The sequence below is a fragment of the Apus apus genome, chromosome 3 (genome assembly GCF_020740795.1).
Source record: "Apus apus isolate bApuApu2 chromosome 3, bApuApu2.pri.cur, whole genome shotgun sequence".
In the NCBI taxonomy this organism is placed as follows: Eukaryota; Metazoa; Chordata; class Aves; order Apodiformes; family Apodidae; genus Apus; species Apus apus.
Window position 1 is genome coordinate 66,464,280 of NC_067284.1, and position 16,440 is coordinate 66,480,719.

The window sequence follows — 16,440 nt, forward strand, 5'->3', positions numbered from 1 at the left end:
ACCTGAGCGGGGTCAGGCCCCGTCCCTTTGGCTCTGCCCACAGCGAGTCAGAGCTGCTGCTCCCCAGAAGCTCTCACTCCCCACCCAGGGACAAGGGCTGGGACTGACTCCTGCCCACTCTCTCTGTTTCTCTCTCTCGCCTTCTCTTGCTCGGTTTTGCTGAGGGTTTCCTTGTGGTTTTAGCCGCTGCAGAAGGGGTCCAGCAGCACGATCCCTCACTCTGGTGTCACTCGCCTCAGTGGCGTGGAAATTGCCGAAATGGTGAAAATCATTACTGAACACTGCTGATCATACGTACCTCGAAATAAGATCAGACTTCATTCTGGTTAAACACACACACAAAAGACAAAAAAACCACAAGCAGTTAAAGTTACCAATTTCACTGCCACTGCCACCATCTTGAATGCTCCACAAGATTATGCTACTCTCCGAGGCAACTGCAACCATCTTATCCTTGTCTCCATGAGGTCCTCCAACCACCTTAGCGTTGAGAGCCACTCGCTCAATTGTCCAGTCTAGATAGGGACTTGTGAACACCTGCTGCCACCCAGATGATTCTTTTATTCTGGAAGGGCAAAGGAGGGAACAAGGAGCAGAGGTTAGAGATTCAGAAACAGATATCTTAGTCTAAGCCTGAAACTATGTGGATGTTCAAGCCAAAAGCCTGGGCTAGCCAAATGCTAAAGAATGAAGTTCAGCAAAAAACTTTAGAAGAAAACTAATTTCCAGAGGCATGGTCTCTTACGTATCAGTTAAGACACCCAATCATGCTTTAGCATAAAGCTCTGCTATCTAGTTACATCTTTTGTTCATGGTGTACCGTAAACAGACCATACTAAATTGACTATAAGTTTTAATTTTAGAGAATAATTTGCCTGTGCAATTTTAAAGACTTACATGATACCAGAAAAGAGCTATTTATCTGGTCTCATTTTAGGCATTAATTTAGATAACTTTGCAACTGAGCTAGACCAGAGTAAATATAAGCAGTTAAATTATACAGATGGAAAACATGGAAAGCAGAAACTTATCTATAGTATTTTTTGCCATCGTTGCCATTCTTTCACTTCAGATGAAGTACCACAGATCCCTGTGCAGAACACTTAAGAGCACGACTGCAACATCCCTAAGCCTTTAAATGCAAGACAGACATTCTACCAAGCTTTATTATTAAATTTAGAAGACTTCTGCCATATTTCAAAGGGAAAAAAATATTATTTTTAGGATGCACTGTGTGTTGCTATAGCTTTTCACTAAAATAATTATCTTAAATATTTAAATAATAAGTTACAAGCAGCATCAAAGAAAGTCACAATTGTAAGCATCTAAATATATTTAATTTCTTACTGCATGGGATCCCCTGTCCATTCCAGTACAAATTACCACTTACTTCAAGAAGTGATTCTGGTTAAAATTCAGATGTTGCACTTCTATTAAAGTAATCCTGACAAGTACCTTAAAAAAACACAACTTGTCTGAAGAATAGTAGTATAAGCAAGCTGTATTAGAATTTGTGGGTAGAGTGAAGTACTTGGAAGTATATCCTGCCTCCTCCAAACCCTAGATACTCTGGGAAAATTTATTTGTAAAGCAATAAAAATCAGATAGGTACTCAGGTGCAGCAGGGAGGGGAGGAACCCGTTATCAAAACACTCTTAAGAGCAGAATGGAGGAGGGAAAATGCCACCATTGTATTTCTAGAGTTCATAGAATCATAGAATCATAGAATCCTAGGGGTTGGAAGGGACCTCGAAAGATCATCTAGTCCAACCCCCCTGCCAGAGCAGGGTCACCTAGAGTACATCACACAGGAACGCATCCAGGCGGGTTTTGAATGTCTCCAGCGAAGGAGACTCCACAACCTCTCTGGGCAGCCTGTTCCAGTGCTCTGTCACTCTTACAGTAAAAAAATTTTTCCTGATATTCATCTTAAACCTCCTATGCTCCAACTTGTATCCATTACTCCTTGTCCTATCACTGGTCTTCACTGAAAAAAGCTTAACTCCATCGTCTTGACACTCACCCTTTACATATTTGTAAACATTGATGAGGTCCCCCCTCAGTCTCCTTTTCTCCAAACTAAAGAGACCCAGCTCCCTCAGCCTTTCCTCATAAGGGAGATGTTCCACTCCCTTAATCATCCTTGTGGCTCTGCGCTGGACTCTTTCAAGCACTTCCCTGTCCTTCTTGAACTGAGGGGCCCAGAACTGGACACAATATTCCAGATGTGGCCTCACCAATGCAGAATAGAGGGGGAGGAGAACCTCTCTTGACCTACTAACCACACCCTTTCTAATACACCCCAGGATGCCATTGGCCTTCTTAGCCACAAGGGCACACTGCTGGCTCATGGTCATCCTCCTGTCTACCATGACCCCCAGGTCCCTTTCACCTACACTGCTCTCCAGCAGGTCAGCCCCCAACCTGTACTGGTGCATGGCGTTTTTCTTCCCCAAATGCAAAACTCTACACTTGCTCTTGTTAAACTTCATCAGGTTTTTCCCCGCCCAAGTCTCCAGCCTGTCTAAGTCTCTCTGAATGGCAGCACAGCCTTCTGGTGTGTCAGCCACTCCTCCCAGCTTGGTGTCATCAGCAAACTTGCTGAGGGTACATTCTGTGCCCTCATCCAGGTCGTTGATGAAGATATTGAACAACACCGGTCCCAGTACCGACCCCTGAGGGACTCCGCTAGTCACAGGCCTCCAACTAGATTCTGCCCCATTGACTACAACTCTCTGACTTCTTCCTTTCAACCAGTTCTTGATCCACCTCACTGCCTGATCATCAAACCCATACTTGATCAACTTATCTACAAGGATGCTGTGGGAGACGGTGTCAAATGCTTTACTGAAATCAAGATAGACCACATCTACCGCTCTACCATCATCTATCCACCTAGTAATTTCCTCATAGAAGGCTATGAGGTTAGTCAAACATGACTTACCCTTGGTAAAACCATGTTGACTGCTCTTGATGACCCCCATCTCCTTGATATGTCTAGAGATAGTGCCAAGGACAAGTTGTTCCATTACCTTTCCAGGGATGGAGGTGAGGCTGACCGGTCTATAGTTACCCGGGTCCTCCTTCTTGCCCTTCTTGTAGACTGGAGTGACGTTTGCTATCCTCCAGTCCTCAGGCACCTCTCCAGTTACCCATGACTTACCGAAGATGATGGAGAGTGGACTAGCAATGACCTCCGCCAGCTCCCTCAGCACCCTTGGATGCATTTCATCCGGACCCATCGATTTATGGATGTCCAGATTATGCAACTGATCCCTAACCCAATCCTCATCTACTATGTCCTCACCTATCTTGACTACTTCTGGGGTTATATGAATCTGGGGCTCATGGGAGAAGCCTGCAGGAGTAAAGACAGAGGCAAAGAAGGCATTCAGCACCTCTGCCTTCTTCATATCCTCTGTCACCAGGGCACCCACCTCATTCAGCAGTGGGCCTATATTGCCTCTGGTATTAGCTTTGTTGGCTATGTATTTGAAAAATACAATGCAAGTTACAGAGGAAAAAAAATATTCAAATCAAGACAAGACTTGAGTCACTATGAAGAAAAGCAGCACTTTAAATTGACCTATTGACCTGAGCTCTGTTTCAGCAACCATTCAAGTCTGACATACTTCATCAAAAGCATCACTAATGACTTAAATTCAATGGTAACAAGTATCATTAAGTAGATTACCAAGCAGGAAAGAGGCAGAATCTTTCACTTAAGTGAGCTAGCATCTAAGGAACAGTCAGAGATAAAATCCTAAGGAGGAGACAATTAGTACAAAGACAACTGCAGATGACTGCAGCTTTCTCTGGTCAGACCATATTAAGCATAATTGAAAACAAGAACATTAAGTAGAGCAAGAGAAGCCATGTTTATTAAAGCAAATTAAAGCAAAACAAATTGCAGTGGCGAACAAAAGAGACAAATTAGATGTGATTTAAGTTATAAAGTTTAAGCAAGTAAGTTAGTATTCTATATAGTGAAGAAAGCAGCGAACTTTAGCTTCAGCTTGGCAGTAAAGAGTTATTCACATTACACTCTTCATTCTCCCTTCTGAAAAAAGGTGCACAGTACAGAACAGTGTTTCACAGCACAACAGCAGTGTTTGTTTTACGCCAACAGCTCTTTTTAAAATGATACTTTTCATTGATAAGACAGCCACCAATTAAATCAAGACTACCAGGTGTGAAATAAAACCAGCTTCTGCAATTTTAAGATGTCACTTATCTTCACCTGATCTTAAAAAATTGCCAGTTCATTTACAAGACACTTGAAGACATTTTTCAGCCATCCAGGTGAAGTAGCAAGTGCTTGACAGTTCTGCTACGCAAAAAAACCCTCAAGTTTAAGCCATGGTACATCACTTAAATAGCAAAAATCTGTTTCAAGTTTTTTGATAGTCTGGCTTCACAGACTGTCTTCAAACCAATATAGTAGGAAGAACTTTTAATATTAATCTTTCCTTTAAAATCCTGCTTTACAATAGGCTTCTGAAGCAGTTAAATTGGAGTCCTGTACTTCTGCAACAGCATCAAAAATTGACATCACAAGCAAAAAGCGGCAATTCATATTTATAGGAGTAGATTGAATGCATGCTATATACTGTCATTGCAGAGTAAAGCAAACTTTTTGCTTTGCTCATAACAAATTAAAATTTTATTTTTTAAGATTCCTGTAACCTAACAAGTAACTATACTCATACCTGTAGCAAACAGCAAAATGGGCATAAGCAGCTACTATCCAATTGTGGTGACCAGCTACTATTAGGACTTTTCGTGGGTCCACAGGAAATCCTGAAAACAACAACAAAGCTGAAGTCAGTCAGGTGATGGGTATTACAACATGAGCAGAGACAACCAGAATGGGAGAGAGCTCTCTGCTAGGATATGCGATAGAAACTTTGGTAATGAAGTTTTGCAAGTACATTTTCACCTAGGTTCTAGTTAGCAATATTATTCATAATCGTTACAGCTTTTACAGCTCTTACATGGAAGCAAGACATTTCATCTCAATCACGACAATGCAAAATGTTCATAAGGAGAAATTGGCCAGTACGTGCCTCAGTTCTAAGGCCTGCCAAACTGGAAAAAATTGTTATGAAATAAGTACAATGCTTTATTCTTGAAAAGTTCTTTCCGAATAGTTGGTGCAGCACTGTATTATTACTTCAGACTGTTAAACTGAAATTTCCAATATCTCAGAATACCTATAGGTCCTCCATTATTTATCTAGTGGGAGCATGCCTATGCCTGTTTCTTATCTATGACTAAATTAGGTTTGGCAGAAGTGTCAGATGGCACTAGCCATCAGTGGTTATGATACTTCCCTGAGTTAGCTCTCAGGCCTGATACACTACAGAACAGAGGCCTAAAGAACTGCATGTTCTCATCTTCCCTAAGACTGCCCTCTTCTAAACCTGCAGCAACTCACAAAGAACAATAAGCAATTCAAACCCAAGACTTATTTTTATACCTGGATATAGATTCACCTTTCTTAACACTGCTATAATTTACACAATTATAGCAGAAAAATGTCACTTCTAGCAGCATCATTTCACTTGCTAAGTAAAAAACTGGAAAATGACAGCTTATTTACATTTTTTATATATTATGTGGAAAGAACTCCATATAGTCAAACAACTGAAAACTACCTTTACTCTAAAAACTCACTCTTGCAGGGCAAGAGAGGCACCAGGAGTAGGAAAGAGGTACTAAAGCAGGAAGAAGGCCCTGAACAAAGACCAAAGAGACACTGGTGTTTCTGTTTATTCATGGCTCTAGTACAGTCTAAGTCTACATGCTTACTAACACTGCATGAAGAACTTTAGTCTTCCTTTTTCTCAGCCTCAAGTCTTGACTGTGCAGCAGTGAGCTTTAAATACTGTACAGGGAGTAGTGTTTAAATAAGCGTTCAGAAATTAAAGATCAGGCAAACGTAGAATAATAGAGGGAGAACAGAAACAGTCACTCAGTTTTTGTTTCCCAGTGACAATCTTCTTTGTAATTTGTTTTAGTTTTAGAACTGACATTCCTTACCTAGTCTGACTGTACTTTCCCCAGAACCAGCTAACGTAGGCTGGACACCACCTCCACGAAACTCACTCTCGGAGCAGTTCTGACCACTTCTAATATCAGCTGGTAGCCCAGCAGTATTGTTTATTTTACGGTTCGGTATGCCTATGAAAGAGAAGAGATGGTTTGTCCCACTCCATGAACTTCAGAAATGTAACACATATTAATTCACTTTCAAAACACAGGATTAATATTTGTGCATTTTGATCTGAAGTCAAATTCATCTGCTATAAGAATGAGGCAATATCATAACACCAAAACTGAAAATGCTTTTTGCTCCCTATGCTGACATTCACAATTTAAGGAACTATCTTCAGCAAACTTGTCAACAATGGGCTAGATATCCCCCAGACTTCAGGTTAATGAATGAACTGTGTTCATCTCTACAAAGAAGTAAAACTCTAACAAGTACTCCTATTGTTAAGGAAAGCCCAATTGTTCTGATTTATCATCTAGATATAGGGCATCTAAAGTAACTGTGCTTTCAGAATGAAGAAAGCACTCCATGCTGATAACATTTAACTGAAATGTACTTGAAGATCCTTTCTACTCTAGTCTACTACCAAACATGGCCTGCTTAATATTAACATGCCACCCCCGCCCTAACCAGTACTTTAAACATGCCATTTCCTACAGCAGACAGGTGAAAGCCTTGTTTTTGAATCAGAACAATGTTTAATTCTCCCATTCATCTCAATCTTTCCATAGTAAAGTCCTCTCCAGACAGTCTGACAGCTAGAGACAAACAGCTTTTACTGGCCAACCTTAGCCAATCACCCCCCATAAACTAAAGCAACTTCTCTAAAGTGACTGCAAGCAAAATCAGACCACAAATACCAAAACACCTGGAGGAGGCAGGTAGCCATGAAAAAGGACACTGCCACAAGATGAGCGTTCCAGTTCTTCACATAGTAGCAATCTTCTCACTAAGAAGGAAAAACAGGTATGACCATAGCTTTCACTTCTTAGAAAACATTGCATAATTTCAAATAACCTTCTGTATCACTAAGTTTGAAAATCTTCAGGGTCACAACGACCCAGGACTTGTAATTGGGTCATTATTACAGTAATAAATGTGAGAGAACCTCATATATTGGGGGGGGGGGGAAAGAACTTACCTAAAGGAGTGATTCCATAGAATTCAGCTTCATGCCTGAGAACATTAATACTCACTCCCCTAGAGAAAGAAAAAACAAACAACAAAACCAACAAGAACAGAGAGAGTCAATACCTTAATTATAAATACTTGCATAACGCATTAAACATGTTGATGTCTGATATTTCAAAGTGATCTTAATATTCATTAACTTTCATTAAAATAAGGATACAGAAGTAATAAAGAAATGCATTGCCAGAAGTGGTATAAATTACAAGAATTCACTAACAAAATATAATGCTACCATTTCTGCCTCCACCACAGCACAATTATTCTCTAGACATGGCCTCATATCTACCAGGGAGCCAAGTTATATACTGGGCACCCAACTAGCTGAGTGAATCAGAAAAATTCTCTTTTGAAAAAGTTCTCTCATGCACTCAATCAAATTAATTTTCACTTGAAATAACCTAGAACTTCTTACCGTAGATCTAACTCCTTTGTGCGAAGAAAATTTAAAATGGGTGCAAATGCTGCTGGATCTCGATCAATAAATATCTGCAAAGAAAAATTGCTGTACTTTTAGCATTATTATGGAGCAACCAACAACTAAAATGCTTTTTTATTCTGAGCATGGCAAAGAGGAGTTGAAGATGAGGCAGTCAGCAGACAAATATAGCCCAACATATTTGGACTACCCCTTTGCTCTCATTATTCTTCTCCCATCCACTGATTCCTTTTTTAAAAGACATATATACAAACACTGCTGCAAATAGCTGGCACTTAATAAATGTGTTCTTTTAAGCTCTACAGTCTCCACAAAGGTCAATGGGTATTCTCACTTTTTATCACGTGTTCAGAGAGCAATAGAGATAATAAGATCAAGATAAGTTTAGACTTTTTCTTTTTTTAATTAAGTCAGCTGCCATTACAACTACCCCTATGCTTTTAGCAAAGTACCTGTGTGTCTTATTATCACTCAACAACAGTGTTATAACTATAGTTACATTTAAGAATATCATACACACAGACTGAAACAACAAAAGCTACCTTTCTATGTTAGGATTATTCAACAACATATGCAATACTATCTAATGAAAATTACCCCTTCCTCTGTAATACAACAATTAGCAGTTCTGTTAAAAAAAAAAAAAATACAGTTTCTGTCTCTGCATTGTCCATACAAAGCAGAACGAGCACAAAAATATACATATTCTCCAGTGTTATTTACCCTGGAATGAAAATCAGAACCAAGAAATCCAATTTTTTCGTGGAAGTTTGGAGACCAGACTGGTGCCATGACGTTCAAGCAGTTACATCTGTGAAACCTTTATTCTATCCTGAAATCTTTAAAACTTCACTAGAGAAAACTAAATTAAATATCTATCATTCTCCTGCTCAATAACATGGAAGAGTATTGCAACTAGACTTTGAGATTATAAGAAAGAGAACAGTGCATTTCATATCGAATCTAAGAAAATACATGGTGACATTCTGATTATTTCAAAGTCTCATATTTTCCTCTTATTGAAATAAGTGACAAAACATGAACGAAAAGGTCAAGTCCAGCTGAACGTTTATCCTCATGGACTCTGAAGTAGAGATGGTGCTGTCAGCATTTTATATGTAGGCTTCTGCAACATTACTTACTAGGGGTTATGTAATACAATAGCGACAGGGAAAACTGGCAAAAGCCAAAACAAGTATTTAAAAGCCAAGGAATATGAATGGTTTTAATTCATTTGGCCATTTTTTCCCATGCTTTTAAGCATAGTGACTCAGGCAGTGTAACTCCCATTAACACCCACGATGAATATTCTTTAGGAGAGAACCTAACTGAAAGCATAGTATTAAATTAAAATTTTATCAGTAGGTTTAGTACTCACAGCACCAGTTTCATCCTTCAGCGTTGAAATTCTTCCACTCAGCAAACTGAAACACAGGAAATCTTTATTAGATGTGCCCCACAAATCTACTAACATAAATACAAGATAGCAATACTCTTAGTCAGTTTGCTCTGTTTGTATATTGTAGATTGCACTTGGTGAAACTGTATAAATGAGCAAAGAAAACTGCCTAGGTAAGGCAGGACACTGGAGAGGGTGAAGGACCTTTCTTGAACAAAGCAGCAGTGCATGCACACCTAAGGAAACATTAAGAGTTGCATTATAAGAACCTTCAGATTCCCACAGAACACAGAAACAAGGCTTAGCCTGAAAGGATGTTAAAAGTCTTCCCACACACCCAGAGGGCTACATAGTTTGTTACAATCTAGTAAATTGGAAAAAGCTGCTGAAGTGAAAACGAAGAGTATACAGTCCATCCTGCAAGGGGGCAAGAATGGGCTGGCTGATTTTACTTTGAAGTTTCTCTCCCATCAGATCAAAGTCCTTTTGCAGTAGTAGAAAAGAACACCAAAACCTTGTTTTACAGATATGAAGCAAACTAATACCAACAGTTTTATTTCAAGACTTCAGCTGAGTCTGGATGACAACTACCTCTGAGATTTTCCAGTACTGGATGACTTTCAGAACAACCTCCTTAGATTAGTGTTGAGAGACTAGGGAATAGCAAGGGACTTTCTCCTTGTGCCTTTCCTTCCATGCCTCAAAGAAGGTGACATTTCCCTGGCACTCCATTTATCTGAACATTTCCTTAAAACAGGAGCAGGTAATGCTGCCTGTCTATGTCAGCTACCAGGCTTTCATTGGGAAAGAAGTCTAAAGTAAAAAAATTAAATGTAAGGAAGCGAAACTGCCAGCCTTTAGATTTTCCTTTATGTGTGTGGGATTAACTGCAGTGACAGAGATACGGCAACTACAGCACAAAATGATTAGGGTAGGAACAGTAAGCAGTACAACCTACAAAAGTAGTAAAAGTTAGCAGAAGAACACTCAATAACCCAACAGCTCCTGTACCACCAGTTAAAACCCTCAGAACTTTGACTAAACTGAAGGTACAGGAATAATTCAAAAAATAAAGGCAGTGCTACCTTGTACGGTCAATGAGATCACAGGTGACAATAAAGTAATAAAGTCAGTGGCATCATCCTTCCCTGCAGACTTGGAACCTTATTTCCACAACACTGCATCTAAAAAGCGACAACTCTTCAGCACATATAAGCTAACACAGCGTCATTTAAGACAGAAGATGCCTTTTGGATACCATTGGATTTCAAATTAATCTGTTCCATTGCTTGAGACAGGGAAAAAGCATTAAGGAATAAAGACACTATTTACAACATAAATTAGGAACTGACAAAATACATATTTTATTTTATGACTGTTGATTTGTCTTTATTTAATGTGATGATATATTACAAATACCTGGAAAAAAATGAGTCTGGAATCCACATTAGTGTTTGTCTTGAGGTGCTGAACCTAGGAAGCCAAAGTTACAAGTTTAGAATTAGCTGTAAAATTGGAAGGAAGTCTGCTTTATCAAAATTCTTTGGTTTGTCCTACAAACTTGACATCAAACAAGTTTGCAAAGTTTGCGATTATTTAAATATCTGCACAAAGTCAAAAAGGTTGCAGTTTCTTTGCACAGATTGTCCTTAAGCATGAAACAGGACTGTCCAGAGATCCCAGAAGTGTAATTCATTGTATTTTTGTAACACACTGCCCCAAACATCCTACATGGTTACCCTACTTTATCAACATTAATGCTTGCAACATCCCCCCCAAAAAAGCAACCACTAAAATAAAAGTTTATCAACAGTGTGCATTAACTTGGCATGTTATTTAGGACTCAAAGGGTGCTACATTGTGAACTACAAAAGACTACAGTGAGCTTCAAGTTAGTATTTTACAGTAATCATGGAATCACAGAATCATCATCATCACAGAATCTCAGAATGCCAAGTTGGAAGGGACCTCAAGGATCCCACCTTTCTCCACCTTCCCCACCCACCTCCAACCTTTCTAGGTACTACCATAGTTTATGAGATGGCTCAGCATCCTGTCAAGCTGAGACTTATAACTGTCCAATGTGGTGGAATCTACCAGTTCTCTTAGGAGATTATTCCAATGTTTGATAGTCCTCACGGCAAAAAATTTACCTCTTGTGTCCAACTGGAATCTCCCCAGGGGCAACTTGTGGCCATTACCCCTTGTCTTTTCCATGTGACTCCTTTTAAATAGGGAGTCTCCATCTTTCTGGTAGTCACCCTTTAAGCATTGGAACATGGTAACAAGGTCTCCCCAAAGCCTTCTTCTGTCAAGGCTGAACAAACTCAGTTATCTCAGCCTCTCCTCATATGGCAGGTGCTCCAGTCCTCTGATCATCATTGTGGCCCTTCTCTGGACCCTCTCCAGCCTGTCCACATCCTTTTTGTATAGGGGAGACCAAAACTGAATGCAATACTTAATTATTTGCCATTTTGCTATTTGGGCTGTCTTGGGGGGGGACAGGATGGGACACATTAACAGTAATACTTGAAAGAAAGAAAGCTTTTACTCCAAATCAGATTATGAAATTGTACAAATTTTAGTATTACTTGCGATGCCAGACACTATTTCACATAACAGATATCTATGAACTCTTTCATACTTCTTCTGGCTTTGGTTTAACATGAAGGAAGACAACTGGACTGGCAGCTTGGACAGCAAGTTCAGGCTTTGCATCAGCTTTCTGACTGGACATATCCTCTTACTAGTATCATGACTAAGAAACTTTTGGTGAACTCTTCTTTAATTGGAATCAAAAGGGAAATGCAAAAGTAAAATTCCATGACAACTTACCGTAAAATACAGGAATACATTATTATTTTTTAAAATAAAAATACTTAATCATAATTAATCTAGCTTACATTGCTTTTATTTTTCAGTTTTTGAGGAAAATAGACAAACAAAAAGCAATACTTTACACACCCTAATAGCAGAAACACAAAGGCTATATGGAACTACAGTCTTGCATAAAACGGGGATTGTGTAGCTGCTCACTGCAAGAATAACAATGGCAAATCTGTTCTTAACTGGAAAACTACAGTATCAGCATAAGCACAAACATGCACAAGGTCTTTTCTAAAAACAAAGAAAAAAAAAAGAAAAATAAAGAGAATCAAAGCGGTTTGTTATTTAAATGGAAAGTGACTCCTAAGTATGTTTGCAACATTGCACAGCTTTTATCATGAGTAATACAGATTACCACCCTTCCTGCTTTAAAAGTAAGAATGATTTGTTGAACTATATTCTAGTGTGTGCATAATAGAAAACAATGAGCTACGTGAATTTTATCCAAAATTAATCCAAAAAGTGCTTGTAACTATAGGGACAGATGCAGCATCGTAAGTTTGCCTTTTTAAAACTCTTCACAAGCTGAAGGCCTTTATTGTCTGATACTTAAAAGACTTTACAACTTTCAGTTAATTTGTGGGTTTTAGGGGGGTAAAATACAAACAAACAAACAAACCCCTACACCATAACAACAAAAGAACAGAGGATTTATGATTTCCCAGAAGGCATCTATAGGTAGAAAGACATGGAAAAAGCTAGCTGGCATTTTCTACAATACTGAATGATAAATGCTAAATTAATTCTGAAGCCAAAAAGAACTCTGATTAAGACATTCAGGATCTTTGAACAGATGTTTGAGAACTCAATACCACTAACTTCTCAATACACTACAGCACAATCATAGAATGGTTTGGGTTGGAAGGGACCTTAAAGATCTTCTAGATCCAACCCCCTGCACAGGCAGGGACATCTCCCACTAGAACAGCTTGCTCCAAGCTCCATCCAACCTGGTCCAGAACATTTCCAGGAAGGGGCTGGAATGGCTTCCCTAAGCAACCTGTTCCAGTGCCTCACCATCCTCACACTAAAGAATTACATATTTGCATTTAGATACGAGTACCTGCAGGCGCTCATTCAGAAGTGTCAAGATAGAAGTTTTACTGGTATTTTGACCAGCTTTGTTCCACTCCATGATTTCCTAAGTAATTTAAAGACCTTAGCAGCAAAACCTTTGGAACTAGAAGATCTTCCAGAAGAACAAGCCGCACAATAACAGGGACAGAAAAAAGAGCCATCAACTGATTCTACATTCATCTCCTTGCAATTTTACCAATGGGTTTAGATAGCACAAGGATTTTCTGTCTGTGATTCAGCGCTATGGTACTAGTTTAGTACCATAATACCTCATATTAGCATATACTTTATAGCTTTTAATACATACACATTAATATATGCGAACAAGACAGCATCCTCCTTTCCAGGGTGCAGAAAGAAGCTTAGCTAGCAAAGTTTACAAGTGTTTCTGCAGCTCCATGCAGCTAACACAAAGCGGTCAGACAGACATCATGCAAGGCAAATTAGGCAAACCCAGTGCAATATCCTCAAATATTCTAAGCAGGTGGCAGCCTACAGTTATTTTAAAGAAAATATAGGCAACTGAAAACACACATATTAAGTGTCAGTTAATCAAACATCCACTTTCATAGTCTGTTGCACATGTAGAGTTATTTCACAACCAGTGGGAGATAAAGGACCAAGAGAATTCACAACATTTGTTACAACAATTTCCGTGAACGTGAGCTTTTAAGAGGCAAGCAAAGGAATCCGCAAAAGCTAAGACCAGGAACTGCTGAAGTATACAACAGAGAAGATCTGGCAGTCTGAGAGAGCAGTGGGAACCTCATGTCAGACCATGGGAAGCTGGGATTGCTGTACTAAATGCTCCAAAGAATAACTGCTGTCAGAAACAGAGGAGAGCACTTATCTCCTCTTCTTATACAACTCTACAAATAAAACTAAGAGTTCCAGGTTTCTAATAAGGGTAACAGGAACTAATGAAGAGGAATAGTATCCTACACTCCCCTGCTTGCTGTTCAGATCATCCACTCCACTGTCAGCTTTGAGTCACCTGCCTTTGCAAGCTGAAAAACCTGGCTCAGACATGTTTTTCAAAGAATATGGGCACTACAAGGGAAGCTGAGCTTGCAAAAGACCAAAACCTCTTACACAGAAGTACTATTGCACATTGTTTCCCTATTAAAAGGGAAATGTCCACGCATACATTTTCTGCTCTTGCTATCTGTTGACTAGAATCTAGACTGTCAACAAGAAATGAAACATAATTGCTATTTTGCCTTATTCTTTATGTTTCTCTGTGTAGGCAAGCCCTCTGAGGATATGTATTTGTTCCCTGGTTCACACACTGTACATAAGTTTCTATTCTCTGCAGAGGCATTTAATAAGATCTATTTAAAAATATGAGACTGAAGCATCTTCATGACTCCATTTTTAAGAAAAACCTGAAAGATAATCTGGCCTATAATTTCAGAGACAAAAGTTCACTGAAGACCCTTCCTGGGTGTAACATGAAATCTGGTCCAAACTAACAACAAAGCTAACCTGCAAGCAACATTACAGGTGAGTTTGCCTGTGCAAGTTATAAGCTGGTTCTCTGGGCTGAATCAGGTTCTTAACATCTTACTGTAACAAAGGAATTCTGCACTGATTTTTATGGCATCCTCCCTTAAGAAAGGCTGCAACAGTGTAGTTATAGGAACAGGTTCATCTTTAATGCAAGAAAATTCTTAAAATAGTACTAGTAGTTTCTTCTCTTTATAGCTGGATTCACAGTGTGTGCAGACTCAGAAAGATACATTATTCAAGTTTCCACCAGCTACAGTAATCTGAATTATTTCATGCCTGAGTATTTTGATGAGAACATTTGCACTATTTATCGCATAGATTCTGACCACAGCTGTCACACAATTCTCCATCTCAGCCTGTCCAAACGTCTACACATGCCATCTTCCACACTTCCAGCATACATTCAAACACAATTAATTCTGGTTGATAGCAGTAGTATAATATCAGCCTTCATAACACCTCGGTCTCTGTGGCTGCCAGATAGACTGACCACTAGTAGCCTATGGATCTAATGGCAAAGCCAAGCTCTCTGTCCTCTGCTCCTGAAGGAGTACCATACGCAGGCTCCAGAGGAGGCATTGCTGGAGTCCGTATCTAGAAATCCCAGATATCGCAGGCAGCCACCGGGCAGGAATGGCAACACTTTCCGTACTTGCCACCAGGTATCCGGGCTCAGCTCCCCTGCAACAGGCTTAGGTGAAGCTTCATTCAGGCCCTACCGGAGGCAAGGCCACGCCTGCAGCACCACATCCAGGCTGGGGAGCCCCGCTGGAAAGGTCCCAGACGAGCCGGAGCGGCTGACAGCCCAGCCCACCGCCCGGCACGGCGGGGCAGCGCCTGCCTTCGGGCAAACTCCAGGCATGGGGCGGCCGCGCAGAGCGCAGCTCCCCACCGCCCCCTCAACGCTCCCCCCCCGCTCCGAGGGACCGCAGCGGCCCACCAGCAGAGCCTGGGGCCTGCTCCCCTGGGGCCTGTCCCCCTCCGCCCGCCCGCCCGCCCCCCACGCCCGTGGCGGCCCCCTCGCCCTCGCTCACCTGGTGCCGCCCACGTTAAGCTGGATTATCTCCCCACTCCCGGCGCCAGCGAAACCTCCGCCGTTCCCCGCCATCTTCCCCGCCGCCTGCTCCAGCCGGCGCCCGCCGCCGCCTCCCGCCGCCGCTGGAACCTCGGGGCCGAGAGAAGCAGCGGCGGGGCAAGGCGAAGGCGGCGGCGGCGGGGAAGGAGGAGGCAGGGGATCGGCCAGCGGGCCTGCGCAGCCCTGTCCGGCCGCCGGCGGGCAGGGCCGAGTCAGCGTCCTGCCAGGCTGCGGCCCCGCGGGCGCCCCGCCGCTCAGGCCCGGCCAGGCCGCGACGCCTCCGCGCTCCGAGCGCAAAATACCATGGCAACGCGACAGCAGCGGGAGGAGGGCGGCCGGCGTGGGCCAAAACGCCTCGAAAAACCTTCGCGGAACGGGGCCGGCTACGAAGAGACGGGGGCCCCGCTCGGCAGCGGCGGCCGGGGCGGGGCGGGGCGGGTCAGCGCCCCGGGGGGCGGGGCGGCTCGCGGAGGGGGCAGGGTGCGCTGGGCCGGGCGCGGGGCGCGTCTGCGGGGCGGCGGGCGGAGCGGGGCCGGGCCGGGCCGGGTCGGGCAGGGCAGGGCAGGGCAGGGGAGCCAGGCGGGGCGGCAGCGACAGGCGGTGCCACCGTCACCGCCCGCCTGGCAAGCCCCGGGCCGGCCCGGGTGGTGAGGCCGCTGCCGCTCGCTTCCCCGCCCGCCCGGCCCGGGTGCGGCGCCGCGCCTGAGGAGAACGAGCCCAGAAGGCGGAATTCTCGAGTTCCGTGTCTGTGAAGGCAGGGGGGCCTCCGCCGCCACCGGGCGCCAGCCGCCCCCGAGTGGTGTGAAGCCCCC

The 16,440-nt window shown here is 42.3% G+C and overlaps 1 protein-coding gene across 2 annotated transcripts in view; it reads right to left on the reverse strand.

The window, feature by feature from the left end:
* KCTD3 (potassium channel tetramerization domain containing 3) overlaps positions 1 to 16,045 on the reverse strand; it is a 37,105-nt gene extending 21,060 nt beyond the window's left edge. Inside the window, exons 1-9 of one of the 2 annotated variants that reach the window (XM_051613557.1) lie at positions 15,588 to 16,040; positions 10,501 to 10,554; positions 9,061 to 9,106; positions 7,659 to 7,732; positions 7,197 to 7,255; positions 6,924 to 7,004; positions 6,043 to 6,183; positions 4,710 to 4,800; positions 375 to 565 (exon numbers count right to left, since the gene is read on the reverse strand). In XM_051613557.1, coding sequence (XP_051469517.1) covers positions 375 to 565; positions 4,710 to 4,800; positions 6,043 to 6,183; positions 6,924 to 7,004; positions 7,197 to 7,255; positions 7,659 to 7,732; positions 9,061 to 9,106; positions 10,501 to 10,554; positions 15,588 to 15,661 — 811 coding nt within the window. In that variant the 5' untranslated portion in view covers positions 15,662 to 16,040. Of the gene's footprint in view, positions 1 to 374; positions 566 to 4,709; positions 4,801 to 6,042; positions 6,184 to 6,923; positions 7,005 to 7,196; positions 7,256 to 7,658; positions 7,733 to 9,060; positions 9,107 to 10,500; positions 10,555 to 15,587 lie in introns of both variants that reach the window. The other variant, XM_051613558.1, reaches the window with a different exon arrangement.
* Positions 16,046 to 16,440: the final 395 nt, after the last annotated feature.